The sequence below is a fragment of the Anser anser genome (assembly GCF_964211835.1).
Source record: "Anser anser genome assembly, chromosome: 1".
NCBI lineage: Eukaryota > Metazoa > Chordata > Aves > Anseriformes > Anatidae > Anser > Anser anser.
In genome coordinates, this window is record NC_139720.1 from 10221478 (window position 1) to 10238810 (window position 17333).

Below are 17333 nucleotides of genomic sequence, written 5' to 3' on the forward strand. Positions count from 1 at the left end.
GTGACTGATAAAATGCCAGCCTTGATTTTAACATAACACAGGAAGGCTGAGCAGGTATCAGTCTTTGGAAATTATTAAAGGATTAAATTTTGCCATCAAGACACATGGTAGCATATCCACAATTAACAGCAAGAGTGAGTTATTTGGTCTTTCAGATTCAAGGTCTCCTTTATAACACTAAAAATAGTAATATCATTGCCAAAGTATAAGTGAAGGCGAAATCTTGTAAGGCCTGAATACCCTGAATACCCTGGTAATTAAAAATAGATGAGTGATCATGGGAATCAGTGTGATCTCTCTTTTAAAAGCAAACAAACGTATGGACATATAATACAGAGTTACCAGCAATAAGTATGATGTCAAATAAGTAATTAAAAATGTTATTACCAAAGAGGATTATAATTAGAAATGGAAGCCCAGAAAAATCGATTGCTCAAATTACTGTTCATATACAGAGTAACTCCGAATACCTCTGCTTAGTCTGCATTCGAATTTAGCTAAAAGGCATTCAGTTCAGCTCCAGTACCCATTTGTGTAATTATAAAACTGAGCAATCAGTGTTACTATTTGAACGATTACTAAAATAAATGTATAGGAAGCAGCTACATGATTACTTATTTCCTGCATGCCACATCAGAATTCCTGTTGGGTTCAGCATATTTTTCCAAAAGCTGGGTTTTACTGAATATTTACGTCACTGTCATTTATGACATTTAGAAAATGGATGCTCCAGCAGCTGCTTCTACAGGAAGATTTAAACTTTGCCTTCAAATATTTTAAACCTCTAGAACTATTTTATTTATTGAATTATTCAAACTTAAACATGAAAACCCTACTTCATGGAAGAATGTTGGGAAAAGACCAACCAGTGTACCTCAGGACCATTTTGAAGTCCAGGGTACTCAATAAAATGGGATATCCAAATTGTGCCCTACGGAATTTGTAATGGACTTTCACAAAGGCACAAGCATAGCTACTTATGGGTATCAAAGACTGCTGAAAAACTGAATAAATTCAGCATCACTTGCATGCCCCAGAAGGTACATGGCACATTATGGTTCACATCGACAAGATACATCTCTCATTTCCAAAATAGAGCTGCTAGACAGTATTGCCCATTAGGAACAATCCTCAACCATGTGTGGTGGTTTTACCCAGGTGGGCAGCTGAGCTCCACCACAGCTGCTCTCTCACTCCGCTTCCTCAAAGGGAAAGGAGGAGAAAATATGATAAAAAGGGCTCAAGGGTTGAGATAAGGACAGGGAGATCGCTCAATTATCACAACAATTATCATCATGGGCAAAACAGACTCAGTGTAGAGAGATTAGAGACATTTATTGCCTATTACTAACAAGCTAGAGAAGTGAGAAACAGAGAAAAAAAAAGTAAAAACACCTTCCTCCCATTCACCCTCTTCCACCTGTTCCCCCCAAGCAGCGCAGGTGAATGGGGGAACAGGGGCTGCGGTCAGTCCATGACATTTCATCTCCGCTGCTCCTTCATGGTCTCTCTCTTCCCCTGCTCCACATGGGGTCCCTCCCACGGGATGCCATCCTTCCCAAACTGATCCTGTGTGGACTTCCCATAGGCAGCAGCTCTTCAAGAACTGCTTCAACATAGGTCCGTACCACGGGGTCCATCCGTCAGGAGCAAACTGCTCCAGCACAGGTCCCCCATGAGTGGCAGCTCCCCCCAGACTCCCTGCTCCTGCGTGGGCTCCTCTCCACGTGCTGCAGCTCCAGCCCCGGGCCTGCTCCTGCGGGGGCTCTCCATGGGCCGCAGCCTCCTCCAGGCCACATCCACCTGCTCCAACAGGGGCTCCTCCATGGGCTGCAGCGTGGAGATCTGCTCCATGTGGGACCCATGGGCTGCAGGGGGACAGCCTGCTCCACCAGGGGCCTCTCCACAGGCTGCAGGGGAGCTTCCTCTGCGTGCCTGGAGCACCTCCTGCCCTCCTTCTGCACTGACCTTTAGGTCTGCAAGGCACTTTCTCATTCCCCACTCTCCCAGCTGCTGTTGTGCGGCAGTTGAGTTTGTTTTTTTTCCCCCCTTTCTTAAATCTGCTCTCACAGAAGCACAACCATCATCGTGTATTGGCGCAGCTCTGGGTAGCGGTGGGTCCCTTTGGAGCCAGCTGAAACTGGCCCTTATAGAGCAGCTTCTGGATTCTTCTCACAGAAGCCACACCTGCAGTCCCCCACTACGAAAACCTTGCCACGTAAACCCACTACACCATGCTGTCTTGCAAGTTATTCCCCAGAACATTAACAAAAAACACATGAGAAAGCATGCTAAGTAGTTAATCCATGTAGATTAATTTTAGACTTAACCAGAGAGACCAAGCCAGGACATACATGACATATGAAGCTGAAAGAAAAACAGGAAAGAAAAAATGCTTCTAACCTCGTAGAAAATAAAATAAAATAAAATAAAATAAAATAAAATAAAATAAAATTAAATTAAATTAAATTAAATTAAATTAAATTAAGTTAATAAATACATAATACAGATGTAAAGTAACTTGTCCATCTCTAAACTTCAAGATGCTTTCTTTTATTCAAGGTCTTGCAATAAACTGCCAAAGAAATAGTTCCCTGAGGTAATCACATGCTTTATTTGTCTAGCACTTCTAAAACTTCCCTACTTGACATTATTTTTAACCCTCTCACCTTAGAGATAAATGCAAGGCTATTTTTGTCCTTTCCTTCACTCAAGACTGTGATGACTCTTTAGTACTTTAGAGAATCACAGAATCACAAAATCATCTAGGTTGGAAGAGACCTCCAAGATCACCTAGTCCAACCTCTGACCTACCACTAACAAGTCATCCACTAAACCATATCACTAAGCTCTACATCTAAATGTCTTTTAAAGACCTCCAGGGATGGTGACTGAACCACTTCCCTGGGCAGCTCTTGGCCCTTTCTACCACAAAACCACTGAGTGTGGAAGGGTCTTTATTGCTCCCATTGTTTTTTATTGGTGGTTTTTTTTTTAGGATTTATTTTTAAAGAAATTTCCCAAAACTCCTACTAGCAATCCAAGTGGCCTATAGAAGATGATTTTGGCTACAATATTTTTGCTATTTTTTATTTTTATTTTTGGCATGTTCCTAGTTTAATTGCCATATTACCATTTTGTCTTCCTTTTTCCTGCCTGTTGAGGTGTGAGGCTTAAAGGGCCTATTGCACTTTACTGTTATTTTTGGAAGTGCAAAGGTATACCTGTTCTTTTATTCTTTTTGTTTTTTTTTTTCCTACAAATTCTGCAAATTTGTGGAATTTTGAAAAGAATCAACAAGACCCAGTCTCATACTACTGAAGACCTTATTTAAAACAAATATGAAATTATTTGCCCCTTTTCTGACAGAAAGGAGAAAATAGCTATGCCCAATTCTTCTGTTAGGATATAGAAGAGGTAGAATGACTAGTACCCTCTTTTGCCTTGCTATCAAGCAAGTGCTCACAAGCTACTCCTTAGTCATCTTGGTATGGAGTTATGTATAAGCTAGTAGTCCCTACTGAGATCGTGCTGAGATGTATCAGTGCAGACACAGCACTATGCTAACAAATGTGTGTTTCCAACCACAGCTGGTTTACATCAGGCTAGGTTAGAGCATGAGCAGAGAGTCCTGAATCTGATAGCACACAGCCTTTATGCCATTATCTGTTTATATTTGATTGCAACTTCTAGTAGCACAACTGTAGACTCTTCTGCTGTAAACCATCATACATAGATCAGATACAAGCCGTATATTGTGCTTTGATTCATTTATAGGTATTGATTGAGTTATCCAGTGTCTCTCAGCTTGACAACACTCCTCGGTGGTACCCTCTGAAAGAACAGAGTGAAAACGTTGATCATGGGAAATCTCATTCTGGACAGAGTAGCCAGCAATCTCCAAAACCATCCGTCATCAAGAGCAGAAGTCATGGAATCTTCCCGGATCCCTCTAAGGGTAGGAATGACTCAGTGCACCTGATATGAAGTGTTTTTCCAGATGACAGGAAAACCTTTGCTATTTGTAAGTTCTCATGGAAACATAAAGATACTGCTATGAAGTTTGCATAAACTTTTATTAAAGACTTATTTCTCTCTGTGGTTAATTTATCAGAGACCTGTGCTGAGGCCTAATTTGAACCAATCAGTGCCAGACAGCTCACTGAGTATTTGTGTCATTAAAAGAGCCATACCTAAGCTCTATGAGCTTTTCACATCTATAAATTCTGTGCCTTTTTCATTTTTTTCTGGTAGCCTTGGCCAAATTCAATACATATTTAACTTCCTATTTTTTCACATTCTTTAAATATTCTATGGCATTTTATCTCCTGGAAATGTCACATTAATATTTTATAGAATAACAATTATGCTGTAATAATGCATATGCATATCCAGTCAATGATAATGGGCTGTAGCGTATTTCACGTGCATTGGAAATCAGTGGAGCTGATACAGTAGAATGATACTAGGGCTTACAAAAGGAGAATTGATCTCAATGTCTCCTGCTCCAATAAATTTATCTCTGCTTTCTTTCTTTCCTTTTTTTTTTTTTTTTCCTTATACTAAGTACTGGTGGCCAGTAGCAATATCAAAGCAATAGCAATCACAAAAACAGTCTAGATGAGAGGCTCAGGGTGATAAGACTTTGGTCCATCTCTTTTCTATTTCTCAGTAATGTTTTGCTAGCAAATGGTGTCTATATAAGATCTATATCTAAATCAGAAGTTACTACAGAGCGTGTTGCAAATTAGAGCATTTATTTGGCAGGACAGAGGGTAAAAGTTCTTGCATTATATAGGAATTCATTAACAGCGTAAGGGATACTGGTTATCCTCTACATACTAGAGAAGCATAAAACAGAAAAGTCTTTAGGCTACCCCATTGTTCCAACAGTGTGAACCAGTGCCGGAAGCATAAATAACAGGTGATAGAAACCTATTAACAAATGAATTGTTCCCTGGGCCAGGGAATGGTGAGGAAGTAGAAAATATGCTTAATAAGAGTTTCCTAATCACAATATATCCTGAGACTTTGAATGGTGTTGCACAGCTTTATTGATTGTTCTGGAATGTAGCTAGAGAGGCAAACTGAGAGAAAGAAAATGAGTTTGTTTTTAATAAATGCAGCAGTTGTGCTTCTCCATTTTCTTGTTAGACATGCAGGTGCCCACCATTGAGAAATCCCACAGCAGTCCAGGGAGCTCCAAATCTTCTTCTGAAGGACATCTACGCTCTCATGGGCCATCCCGCAGCCAAAGCAAAACCAGCGTTACTCAAACCCACCTTGAAGATGCTGGGGCAGCCATCGCCGCTGCTGAAGCAGCTGTCCAACAGCTTCGTCTTCAACCAAGTAAAAGACGCAAATAAATTCCTCAGCATGGCAGCTTAATGTTCATCTGTTGCCTTTTTCCCTGCTGTCCTTCCCTTTTATTTTTTTTAATGTTCTTGGCACACTGTGCTCACTCTTTTCGATGTCTTTCTTTGTGTGCCTGTGTGTGAATACATATAATTACAATATTCTCTTGTATTTAGAAGTCTTTTATTTATTTATTTATTTTAATTTATATAGACTGCAGTGAAACTGGCTGTTTCTCCATCATTCCCTTCACTCATGGTCCATGATGTTCCATAGTTGTGCATGACTCACAGAGAGTTCCATTGTGTGGTGGTGTTTTGATGTCACTAAACAATGACCAACGAAGTAACCAAAACCGGCAGAGATGCAGCTGCCAGCTTTGCAAGTTGCACACAACAAGTGCGGAGGACACGCTAACAAGAAGATATAACTATGAATATTAATCAGCAGGACAGTACCATATATTAAAGAGGAAAAAAAAAAGATGTAAAGTTGAAAAAATATATATATTTTTAACTGCATGGTTAAGATATCAATTTTTGAAGCATGGTTGTAAATATTTAACATTTTTTTTGAAATGAAATGTAATGCAACCTTCTTTCTTAGTCTCTCACATAATATCGTATTAGTGATGAGCAAAACAACAATACACAAAACAATTAAACACATAAAATAATTTACAACATCAGTTTTTGACATTGTTAACAAGTTGTCAAAGTCAGAGTTGAGAGCTAAGTCAGTCTTCGTAGTTCAGTTCTTCTTGTATTTTTTGTACCATAGGTTGATTAAAGGTCGGGATAGGTTTTATCTGACATCTTTAAACAGATTAATAAATTAGAACTTTTCAATAAAAAAGCAAAGCTCTCCAGAGATATAAGACCAGCTTCTGGTTGTTGAGGATTTAGTTAATGGCAAATTCAAACTCTCTGACAGTGGATTCATTGTGTTTGTCTTCAGGATTTATTATGATATGCCATAAACTTACCATGGTATAATTCAAATCCTAAGGGGAAATGATTTCCTTTGTCTTCACCATCATTAATAAAAGAAACAGCCAGTTTTAATACTCTTTAATGCTGTGCATGTGGTGTCTCTTTGGTGTTTGAAAACACTACTTATTTAAATACAGACAAAAACACTTCTGTTTGCATGAATAACATTTAAGCTGGTTCCATCTGAGGATACATACTCTGGGTTTCCATTTCACCCACACTGCCACAGCAGCACATAAAAGCGGTCAGTCTAATCATGCCAGGAAGCAGCACAGACACAGCATAGCAGGAGTCCTCCCTATTCAAAGAACTCAGTCTGACAATCTGCCTCCACCAGCCAATGACAACAAAGACCAAAGCCAACTAGCCCTCAGGAAAGTGATGTCTGATGGACCAGTCAAGCCTGAAGGAGGTGAGCAGAAAGACATGGTTAAGAAACCAACCACATCCCAAATCCTTCTTGCCATGTCTACTAATTCATCACAATATTTAATTATTTATTTTACCCCTCCATTAAGTGCTGTGTTAACATAAATCAAGAACTCTGCTTGATTTTTCTACATCATCGCATAATTCCTTATCATAAAAAAACTGTGCTAAGAAACATTACAAAACAACAAAAGTGTACACTACCATTCCACTGGAGGACTTAAATCATTGATGAAAAACTTTGCTCATGTTGTTACCTAACAAAAAACATGCAACCACATTGGTCTGCTTAAGCATGATTAAACATACCTTGTGACAAAACCTAACTACACATTTTTGTTTCTGGAATTCTAACTGGGACATCAACATTTTTTTTTTTTCTCTCCCAGTATTGTTATGCCATCAACAAACATTATTTTTTTAAACCACCAGTGGAAAGGAAAGTTTTGATCCACCTATAGCTTGATCTCTTGATAACTTTTCTGTCAGACTCTTAAATTCTTTTCTACCTGTAGACACCTGTCCATCAAACCTAAATGCTGCATATCATCAACTTAACCACTCATCACAAATAAAGAGCCAGAATCTCAGTTGGTTCAAGTTGACAGTGTTCTTTTGAAATCTGGAGCATTTTGCTTGTTTCCAAAAAATCTGAGGGATTATCCCAATAAACTTACAGACCGGACTCCCAGATCTTCTCTTGTGTTGTATTCCCTTTCAAATCTCATGCAAATCATCAAAGGTTTTTCTGTTAACAATATCACACACCATGGGCCATAGGATCTGTCTGAAAATGTATGAAAGAAAGAGGACATGATATTTCAAAGGATAAATATTAAATGCAAAGAGTCATCAATGTGATGTTGAAATGGCTAATTAACAAGGGCTGATTTAACGAGTAATTTTAAATATTGTATTTAGAAATAATAACTTTTTTTTCTTATCTGAAAACATTTAAATATGTGCATATATTACATGTTAAAAATATAATATGCATGTGTGCAGCGGCACACATATTCTTCTCCCTACAGCTCAACTCCAGACACTCAGTTCAGGCCGAGGCTGAAGGAGATCATGACACTAGTTCACAACTGAAAGGTCCATCCTATTATTAGGATGTATACCACAGAAATCTAGATAACTTGTGATCTTTTGAGGTGTTGCTTCTGTAGACATTTATTATAAAGTCTTGCAGTCCTACAGTGTCTTTTGACAGAGAGGAACAATGCTTAAACCTTTTCCTTATATGAGCTTGAATCATGTTTCACATATGTGGTATTTATGATAGAGACAGGCTGTTGGCTTCAAGTACCTTTGCTACCAAGCATCTTTTCTTTTAAAACTGTGAAAAGGACATGTATTGATATGCATTTGGCTCATAGGAGTATTAGAAGCATCTTACAGACTCCTGGGAATAAAAATGCACATTAATATTAATATATTAGTGAGGCTGGAGTTGCTATGAGGAGACAAGATAGTTTTGTTTCTTTACTTCTTTTCCCTTCTGACAAATACAGACAATCCATGGTGGCCTTCAAAAATATTATAAGTTTGGTTTCAGATCTGTTTGTCTTCTTACAATTCCCAAACTAGTGTGTCCTAATTTATTCATATAAGGCAGGCCACATATATGTACCATTTTGAGTTTAATGGATCTCAAATGCATTTTAACGGGAACAAAAGGTAAGATTAGTTAAATGCAGTTTTGTCGAGTATTCAAGTTAAAGTGGGAGAGATTATAACCTTGAATGGAAAAGGTGCTAAGACACTCAAACCAGCTTTCAAAGCTATTGGAAAAAAAAAAAAAAAAAAGAGGAGGAAAAACAGGAGGTGAAGGAAAGAGAGGTCTTCCCTCTAATTCAGAAACTCTAGAAGTTGAGACAGTTGTGAGCGATGAATATTAGGACACCATCAGTCAGTTTGCAAGTTTATTTCTGTAGGAATGGTTCATGGCTGTGTTACCCACACCTATCATAACCTACCTTCTCAGCACCTGGAAAATAGCCCGTTATGAATTGTCTTTATGGATTGGAACAGTCATTTTAGCCAGTTAGTAAGGAATGATTTTGCATTTTTTTGTCACTAAATCTCAAAGCCCTTTCTTAAAAAAAAAAAAAATTACAGATAATATACAACATTATTATTACTATTAGCACTACTATACAGCACTCTGAATTTATCAGAGAACAGCATCTTTTAGAAAAGGTCTTTGTTTTTTCTAGGCCAAGCATGCAAGGTGATAGCAATCTAGCAAGATTTCCACAAAGTCAATAGGAAAAAAAAAACTCTGTTGCATGATTATCAGTCTTTCTACACCTAATTTAAGAATTTCTGCCTTTAACCTAGTCTCTCAGTACTTTTTTTTTTTTCCTCTTGCATTGAATTGCCACTTGAAGAAAACAAAACAAAACAAGAACCTTCAGTCATTCTTAGAATGCCTCAGAGAAATCTTTCTCTACTTCTGAACCTAGGACCAGAACCTAGAACTATTGGATTTATTTTGTTACTTATTAATTGTATGTTTGATAAGAAATGAAAAGGAAATCATAAACAAAAACAGTATCCACAGTATACGTACAGTATTTTGTGAATGCATGGGCCTTGCATCACCTTAAGTTTGTTGGACTGAACTATTTCTGTACTATACTAATACTATATTCTGTATTTATTTTAAACAGTAAAAATGTATTTTAAGTAATCTGTTTTAAACTTAAGGTGAAGATACAACAGAAGACATTGGTCTTTGTTCAGCGCGTTTGTAAAAGCCAATATTCAACTACAACATTTAATTAAAAATAAACCCTGAAGTATAATTTCCTTGTTGCCTGTGAGAGATAAGAATGCAATCTGCAAAGAAACCAATTGCATACATTCTCCTCACACCCTTCAGAGAGGAACAATAACATTTCAGAGCAAAACCTTTGAAGGTAGAAGTTGCAAGGGATCCAAGCCAGAGGGAGACAGCAGTGCTTAGGTTTGAGTTCATTTGAATTTGTTTCTGTGAAAAAAATTTGAATCACTGCCAGTTACACATTCACATAAAATAAGCATTCCTTTCAACATAAGCTGAGTATTAGGATTTATCCACCAGACGAGTCAGTTTTCAAGATGGACTGATAGTCCATCTCCTTCTAAGTCAATAATTTAACCCACTGAAGGATCTTGCCCATTACGCAGAATTTATTGTTAGGTCACTTATGTTTTAAATATAATTATCTGTTCCTCAGATAAGTAAACAGTTACAGATATTCAGATGAAAACTATTGTTTTTTTCTGGGTATATGCATGTAGGTGTATCTGAAATATAGTTATTTACTGATTTTATGTAAAAGGCCTTTTCAAAGACAGTTGATTTTTTTTTTTTTAAGTGAACAACATGCTTTAGTTTTTATTACTCCCAATAAGACAAGTTAGAAGGACAATGCACAACGAAATTTCCCTTCAACATCAGAGTAAAAAGTAAAAACATTCACCAGTTGGAGCACAGTAAATTAATATCTAAGGAGCTAAGCTCAAATGTTATTGTAGTCATATCCATTTTTTTCTACACTTTCAAACAGGCACTCATGAGAGGGAAGCTGAGTCAACACCTTCTTGCTAGAACATCCATACAATGATGGATGCCAAGAGATCAGAGCTTTTAGCTGCCTTAATATGCACCTCCTTTTCTATCTGGCACACATTAAAAAAACAAAAATAAAAACAAAACAAAACAACAACCAAAAAAAAAAAAACAGGAGGAAAGTACTGCTTTGCTCCTGACCTGAATTAGTTAGCAATTCTTCAAGATTTATTAAAAATACATTGTATTTCAGTTCAATGTCCAAACACACCTGTTGGTACCACTATCACTAGGAGGTGGGAACAATTTGATGTGGTACACACAATACATTTCTACAGCAACTTCTATCTATATTTCCTACCTTTTATTCAGTAGATATGTTCACCTAATGTGATAAAGGTTTTTCATAGAATCATAGAATGGCTTGGGTTGGAAGAGACCTCATAGATCACCTAGTTCCAATCCCCCTGACATGGGCAGGGACACCTCCCACTAGACCAGGTTGCTCAAAATCCTATCCAGCCTGGCCCTGAACACTTCCACTTTTTCAGCCTCTGACATTTAAAATCACAGGATTTTCTGAAAACTTCCAATACTAACTAATGCCTGTTTCCCATCTCACACAGAACATTTAATCTTTTCCATTTTCTACCGTGACCCAAAAGCTTTTTTTGTGATACCATAAGAGGATACTACTTCCCAAATAGTCATGTGTCAAATGATTATATTGTTCAGAGAGATGTCTACTATCAGACCTGACACTGGTGACTTCCTGCAGAAATAAATGCACTGTGTATCAGCATTTTAGTAATTGTATCCAGATAAGTCCATCAAATTATACCTCTTGAAGACCCCCAGTTTGAAACAGCTTAGCTCAAAAAGCAGCATGCCTGCTTTTGGTTTCTTTGGTCAACCAACTTTGACAAGAGTTCACTTGAGTGTCAGCGTAGCAGCAGGTTAAAGCTACACAAATATTAGATGTGATATATGTACCAACAAGGTATTGGTAGCACTCTAAAATCCATGATACAGGTCTGAGCCAGCACTGTGTAATTTCTAGCCACTTAGCTGTAAAAAAAATAAAGAATATAAATTATAAATTGACATGAACTGTCTTAACTTCTATTTACTGGTGTTAGCAACAATGTAGAGTGAAAGGAAATTGATTCCTAGGTTCTATAAATCTTTTGGATTGGGTTGACTGTGGATTAAAATGCCTTCTTACTCGGGCTCCCATTAGGCCTATACCTATTTTCACACTTCTAATAAGCAATGCCATATTTTCATTTTTATAAAACAGTAATTTAGGATGCTTTCTTCACACTTACATAATTTACTGCCCTAAGCTGTTTTATGACTAGCTTCACCAGTCTCTTAATTTACCAGATAAATGGGCTTTAATATTGCTGCAAATAACCAATTTCCAAGAATCATTTCCAAAACAAGAACAGTACGTCCTCACTCTCTGCAGACAGCAATAATCTGAGGCTGTCTTTTGAGTCTTGTTTCAGTCTAAAAGCTGGCACATTTTGCTTTGGCTATTCCTGCTATTTATTCTTCCACCATTTTAAGATGACATGCAATTTCAGGAAATTGCTCAGATTCTTCATTTGATAACTCCCGTTTCAAAAGTCTATTAGATGGTAACCTAAGCCTACAGAGCACAACGAAGAAAATTATTTCATCAGAATTTCTTTGCTGGGTAAAGATATACCATCACCACATTTTTGGATGACTGCTATTCTGCCACCATTACTCACTTCAAATGGTAAATTGCTCTGCAAATGGTTGAACTGAAATTTCACAAAATATCACTACTCAGTGTGTGGTCAAAGCTGTGCCTAATACACAAATGAGGCTGCAGTAGGTGAGACCATGATATAAAATACTGTTCAGTATGAGGAATAATTCTGACTATCAGAACTGACCTGGTGCATATCCCTTGCTGATGGATTATTCATTATTTATCCACACTCTGTTGCCGGTTCCCGAAAGATGCAGCTAGCAGTCTTGACAAAAGGATTTCATTCTGCAGAACTTCACAGAGCAAGCCAGAGCAGTACTTGCTTTTAGCATGAGCGTTTCTTGAAAGTACGTAAACAGGCATTTGGGGGCAGCGAGAGCTTGAAGTACTTGAAACAGAAGCCAACTGAGAATGAAGAGTAGACAAACTTCTGTCAGAAGACTGTGTGTGTGACATGCGCTATCTGTTGTTTAGCAGATAACTTTCCAAAGTAGATTTGTGATTTCACCTGCTTCCATGGACTTGCATTACTCTGAGGAAACAGAATGATGCTATCAGCCTTCTTTGTTACCCAGGCCTTTTCACAAGACTGCAAGTTTTAGAGAACTCTTTTTTGTTGTTTTTTTTGTTTGTTTGTTTTGTTTTGTTTTGTTTTCCCAAGCAATTACAGGCAAAGTCTCAAAACTTATTCCTGAACTCCTTCTCAAAAGCAATTTTCCATCCTCCTGCTTGGTTTACAAACAGGATTCTTTCAATGTGTTTTGATAGTTTGGTTTTGGCTTCTAGACAGATACCTGTGAAGGGAAACACACAACTGAAAGGAAGAGAACACAGTTTCTGCAATTTAATGGCCAAGAGAAAGTTGAGTCTGTTCTTTTATCCACAGGAACCACAGAACTGCATAATCCCATTTTTTAATTCTAAATCTTTTTATTTTTCAGCTTTTGGTTTTAATGTCCACTCGCTGTAGAAGAATAGCTGCAGGGTCTGACAGCCCTGGATTCTTTCTATTTTCCTACTGACTGATTTGACTCTTCATAGCTGTAGTCTTATGTGAATTATCTCTCTTACGTTATGTTTAATAAAACCATCTTCTCTACTGTAAAAAAAAGACTTTTCTAAAAAAAAAAAAGGTACAATCATATCACCCATTCTTTCTTTTTTTTAAATTGAATTTAATTATTATTATTATTATTATTTATACTAAGGCATGAGTTACATGTTTTCCCTGGATAAAAAAGTTTTCTGACGGTCCATAAGCCAAAGCAGAAGCAAAAACATAAACAGAATTTTTTTTTTGCCATTCAAGCACATGCATTCAACTAATACTGCAGTAAGAATAATAAATATATATATTTTTTTTAAAAAACAACAACAACAACAGGAAACCTACATCAGAAATATGGTTCTGATTGACTTTTTTAGCATTAGAAACAATTCATTTAAGCAATTGAGAACTCTTCCAACCATTTACATATTATTCACTAGAATGGTTGAGCTGAAATTTTTGCTCATGTCAGCCTGTGGAGAAGGCAGTAAAACAATATTATTCAGTGGTAACGTTAACATTGCATTGCTGGCTACTGATTATCAAATCTTTACCCATCAACACACCTTCAAAGTAGAGAAAATTTCTTGTCAGTAGGGGAACTCAGCTAAAATAATATTAGCAGGTGAAAATGAAATCAAAGCTACACCAAGAACAGAAATTCAGTGCACTCTGAGAAGGCAGTCTATATTAGAGATTTAATCTTTCATTTCTTGTTTATGTTCTTCCCAGCCCAATGGCTGGGCAGCCCAGACATCACTGAAGTTATAATCCTTAGAAAGTACCAAATACCTGGCAAAATGAATAAAGAGTTAACAGAGAAATATCTGAAAACCATACCTCTCCTCTCCCAGTAAGAAGCCAAATGATCATACTGGGTAATGATCTTCAGATAAATTGAAATTACTTCAGCATCATGTGTAACTGGCAGCAAGACTTTGCATATAAGCACATGAGAAGCCAAAACTTCTCATATGAGAAGCAAGAGGACCAGAAAATAATTTGAAACAACAAAGGGAGAGGAAGCAAAGAATCAAATGAACCATAGCTCTTCCATAATCTAGATACTTGGGATACTTGATTTTGAAATTATGCCAGTTCCCTTTGTCCAAGCTCCTATTCAAATAAATGCTGTACATTTAGGTGAAACATGAGCATACCTTGTATTATCAGGCACCACTGTGATACCAGAAAAGAATATCCAAATTCTGTGCCTCAGAATACTGTAGTGAATCAATAGCAAATTATTCAACTTCCTAGAGACCAATACACCACCCTCCAGAATTTTGAAGTCAAAAACTAAGAATTTAGGCATTTTCTGGCACAGGCAGCTGTCAGCAGAAGCTCTAACTCAGAAGTAAACTTGCCCTAATCTCACTTTAGTTACTTGTCCTTTATGTGAATAGGAACCCAATTGTCCAAGAAAGGTGGTGATTGCTCTGAGTCTTACAAACCTTCACAGACCTTTTTCAGGTCTAGTAAGACTGGAAGGATACCAGAGTGAACTCAGCCTTTCTTATTAAAGTTCCTAAGACATTTGTATTTGTTTAAAGACAAAAGGTAGGACTGGAAACCAATATACAAACTAGTTCTTTGCATGTGAGAGCAGGGAAAAAATTCTAACTTGTGCCTTTACTGAGTGTAATCTTACTTCGGTTATTCTAACAGACAAAATATTGTCTGGCAACAGGCATCACCACATCTTCAGAACTTATAAGCATCCTATATAGCCAGCAGCAGTAGCTTAAAGGTTTAGATTTGTCTGTAAAAAATAGTCATATGGAAAATGCGTGTGTCTCGTGAAATATGGAGGAGTTATCTGTATCCAGATTTTGAGTTTGTCACAAAAACAGCTCTAAATCTATTTTTAGATTTCATCTCTTGTCACAAACTGATGCGGTAGTTCATTACTCTCATAAAGCAGACAAAAAAAAAATAAGAACATTGAACTTTAGAATTTTCAAAATCCAGTCATGAATCTAAACTTAGGCACATTATACCCACTCACCAAGAGATATTTCAGAAAATGATCAATATAGGAAAAGATGTAAATTAGGGAAAACAGTACAGAAACTAAAAATATGGCATACTGAATGTATCATCAGGATACAGCTCTGTCAAAAGAAATAATTATATTCTGATTATAAATGGATGTAGAACAACAATTAAGCCACTTACAAATGCCTAATTCAAGCTTATTTGGCACATTAAACTAGATTCTAGATTTTAGAAATCCACCAGTTATAAGAAATTACTGCAGGCACTAGATTTTACAATGAAGTCAATAAAAATAAGAGACCAGATGTGAACCACCCTTGCAGCCACATATGTTATGGTTGAGATGTATGCCACACTAAGTAAATTCATGCTTAAGGGAAGGAATAGACACACTTTTTTTGTGCTAACACCATGCTGCCTTTGGTTCCATGGGTTTTGCAGTTCTGTGTCTATATGGATTGTCCTCACCTATGAGGTATTTGCCATACCATGACTAAAAAAAAAAAACAACAAACAAACCAAAATCAACAACAAAAACAGCAAAATAAAAATAACCTCAAAACCCCTAACAGCAAATATCAGAAGCCATACAGGTCACTCAACCATCACGAGAACTGAGGTGATGGATTAGTTTGGGGCAGACATGAAAGAGCCTCAATACAGGTTGTTGAGTATATGGAAGCTAATAGTAATGAACTATAAAGGAGAGCTTGACCTCTCTTTTCCCAAATCTCTTTTACCCAACATTTTCCATCAGCAGTTTCTTGACATGACACACCACACACCTTATTCATAGGAATTTGCTTACAGCACCACAGACTGAAAATGATGGAGTAACTGCTGCTCACAGCTGGCTGAGCAGGACACTCTGCAGTGCTCTAGCTGTCTGTGCTGAGAAAAAAAAAAAAAAAAGTAGCTTTTTCTCCAGATGAGATACTGAGAGTATCTGCTAATAACACTGATTTTACAGTTTATTAATCTGTATTAACATCCAAGAAGATAGCCTTTGATCAATGTACAAAGTTAAGAAATTGAGCTAAAGAATAATTTTGTCTCCAAATAATTTAGATTGACAGATTCCTTTGGTGGTTGTAGGCATTATTGAAACAGATGAGGTTAATAGAGTTTAAAGAAAAAAAATGTGACAGCTCAGTTTAGCAGTGAAGAATCACTTTGCAGAGTAAGAGTTCTATCTTAACTGACAGCTCAGCCCAAGGACTGATGGCATGAGGAATGCTTCATTCCTCTCTTCTAGTGTCAATTATTAATCTGTTTTTGCATTATATTTGAGAAGTCACAGTCAGCTTGCTAGTCCCACATTAGGTAGCATGCAGCAATCTTCACCAAAAATATTATTCATCCAGTAAAACATAAAAATAATCTTGGTTGCCAGCTTAAAGCAAGACACCACTGGGGCTCTGGCTCTTATTTGAAGTAATTTCCATTTAGATACTTGATTATTTTTTTGTTTAAAGAAGGATTTCTTTTAACTGTTTGCATTAGAATTTCACAGTTCACCAAAGTAACACAAAAGTTCACTAAGGCTTCATACAATAATAACTTTACAGGAAAGTATTTTATATTCAGTATATATGCTGAGCCAGTTGGAATCGATTAAACGACAATTGTTGATATAGTTGATGAGAAAAAATAAAATTTCCAAAAAATTCAATTAATATTTCTCAGTTACACCAGTCAATATGAGAATAGCTATTCCTTTATCAGTTATTATGTGTAATGTCACTGTGTCCTTTTTTTATGTGTGTGTATATTTCTCAACTTGCCAAAGGCTGAATACTAGAAAACTTGTTCATGTTTAACTCCCATTAAAATATCTGCATTAAAATTTCAGGTATACAGTAAGAGATATCCAGATAGGTAGGAGCAGCTGAGAAATACAATGCAGTTGCAGTGTTATGTCTGAAGGGGGGTGGAGTTCTTCATAGAGCTTCTGTGACTATAGATGGTGTACTTGTATTTGCTTTCAGCTTTCTCACCTCAAGTCATCAAATGCAATTAATATTTCATGAAGAATATGTGGAAGGCCCACTGGGACTCTCATTTTTACAGGGTCAGCCTATGAATTTGGATGAATTGCTGTTTTTCTGTAGCTTTAATCAAAAGAAAAAAAAAAGTGTTAATCAACTAACCCATTCTTCTTTTCCTTCAGGACATTGATTTGAACTATTAATATGACTGAAGAAA

General features: G+C 36.9%; 2 protein-coding genes across 8 annotated transcripts in view; one reads left to right on the top strand and one right to left on the bottom strand.

The window, feature by feature from the left end:
* The window catches only part of LOC310883163 (uncharacterized protein), a 447119-nt gene that overhangs the window by 333927 nt on the left and 95859 nt on the right, over positions 1–17333 (bottom strand). The gene's annotated exons all lie outside the window — the stretch shown is intronic.
* The window catches only part of PCLO (piccolo presynaptic cytomatrix protein), a 373598-nt gene that overhangs the window by 303148 nt on the left and 53117 nt on the right, over positions 1–17333 (top strand). For 3 of the 7 annotated variants that reach the window (XM_083802973.1, XM_083802968.1, XM_083802974.1), the window contains 3 exons: positions 3778–3958; positions 5155–5349; positions 6577–6759. In XM_083802973.1, coding sequence (XP_083659099.1) covers positions 3778–3958; positions 5155–5349; positions 6577–6759 — 559 coding nt within the window. Of the gene's footprint in view, positions 1–3777; positions 3959–5154; positions 5350–5568; positions 15639–17333 lie in introns of those variants that run through there. The other 4 variants (XM_083802972.1, XM_083802975.1, XM_083802977.1 and 1 more) reach the window with 4 other exon arrangements.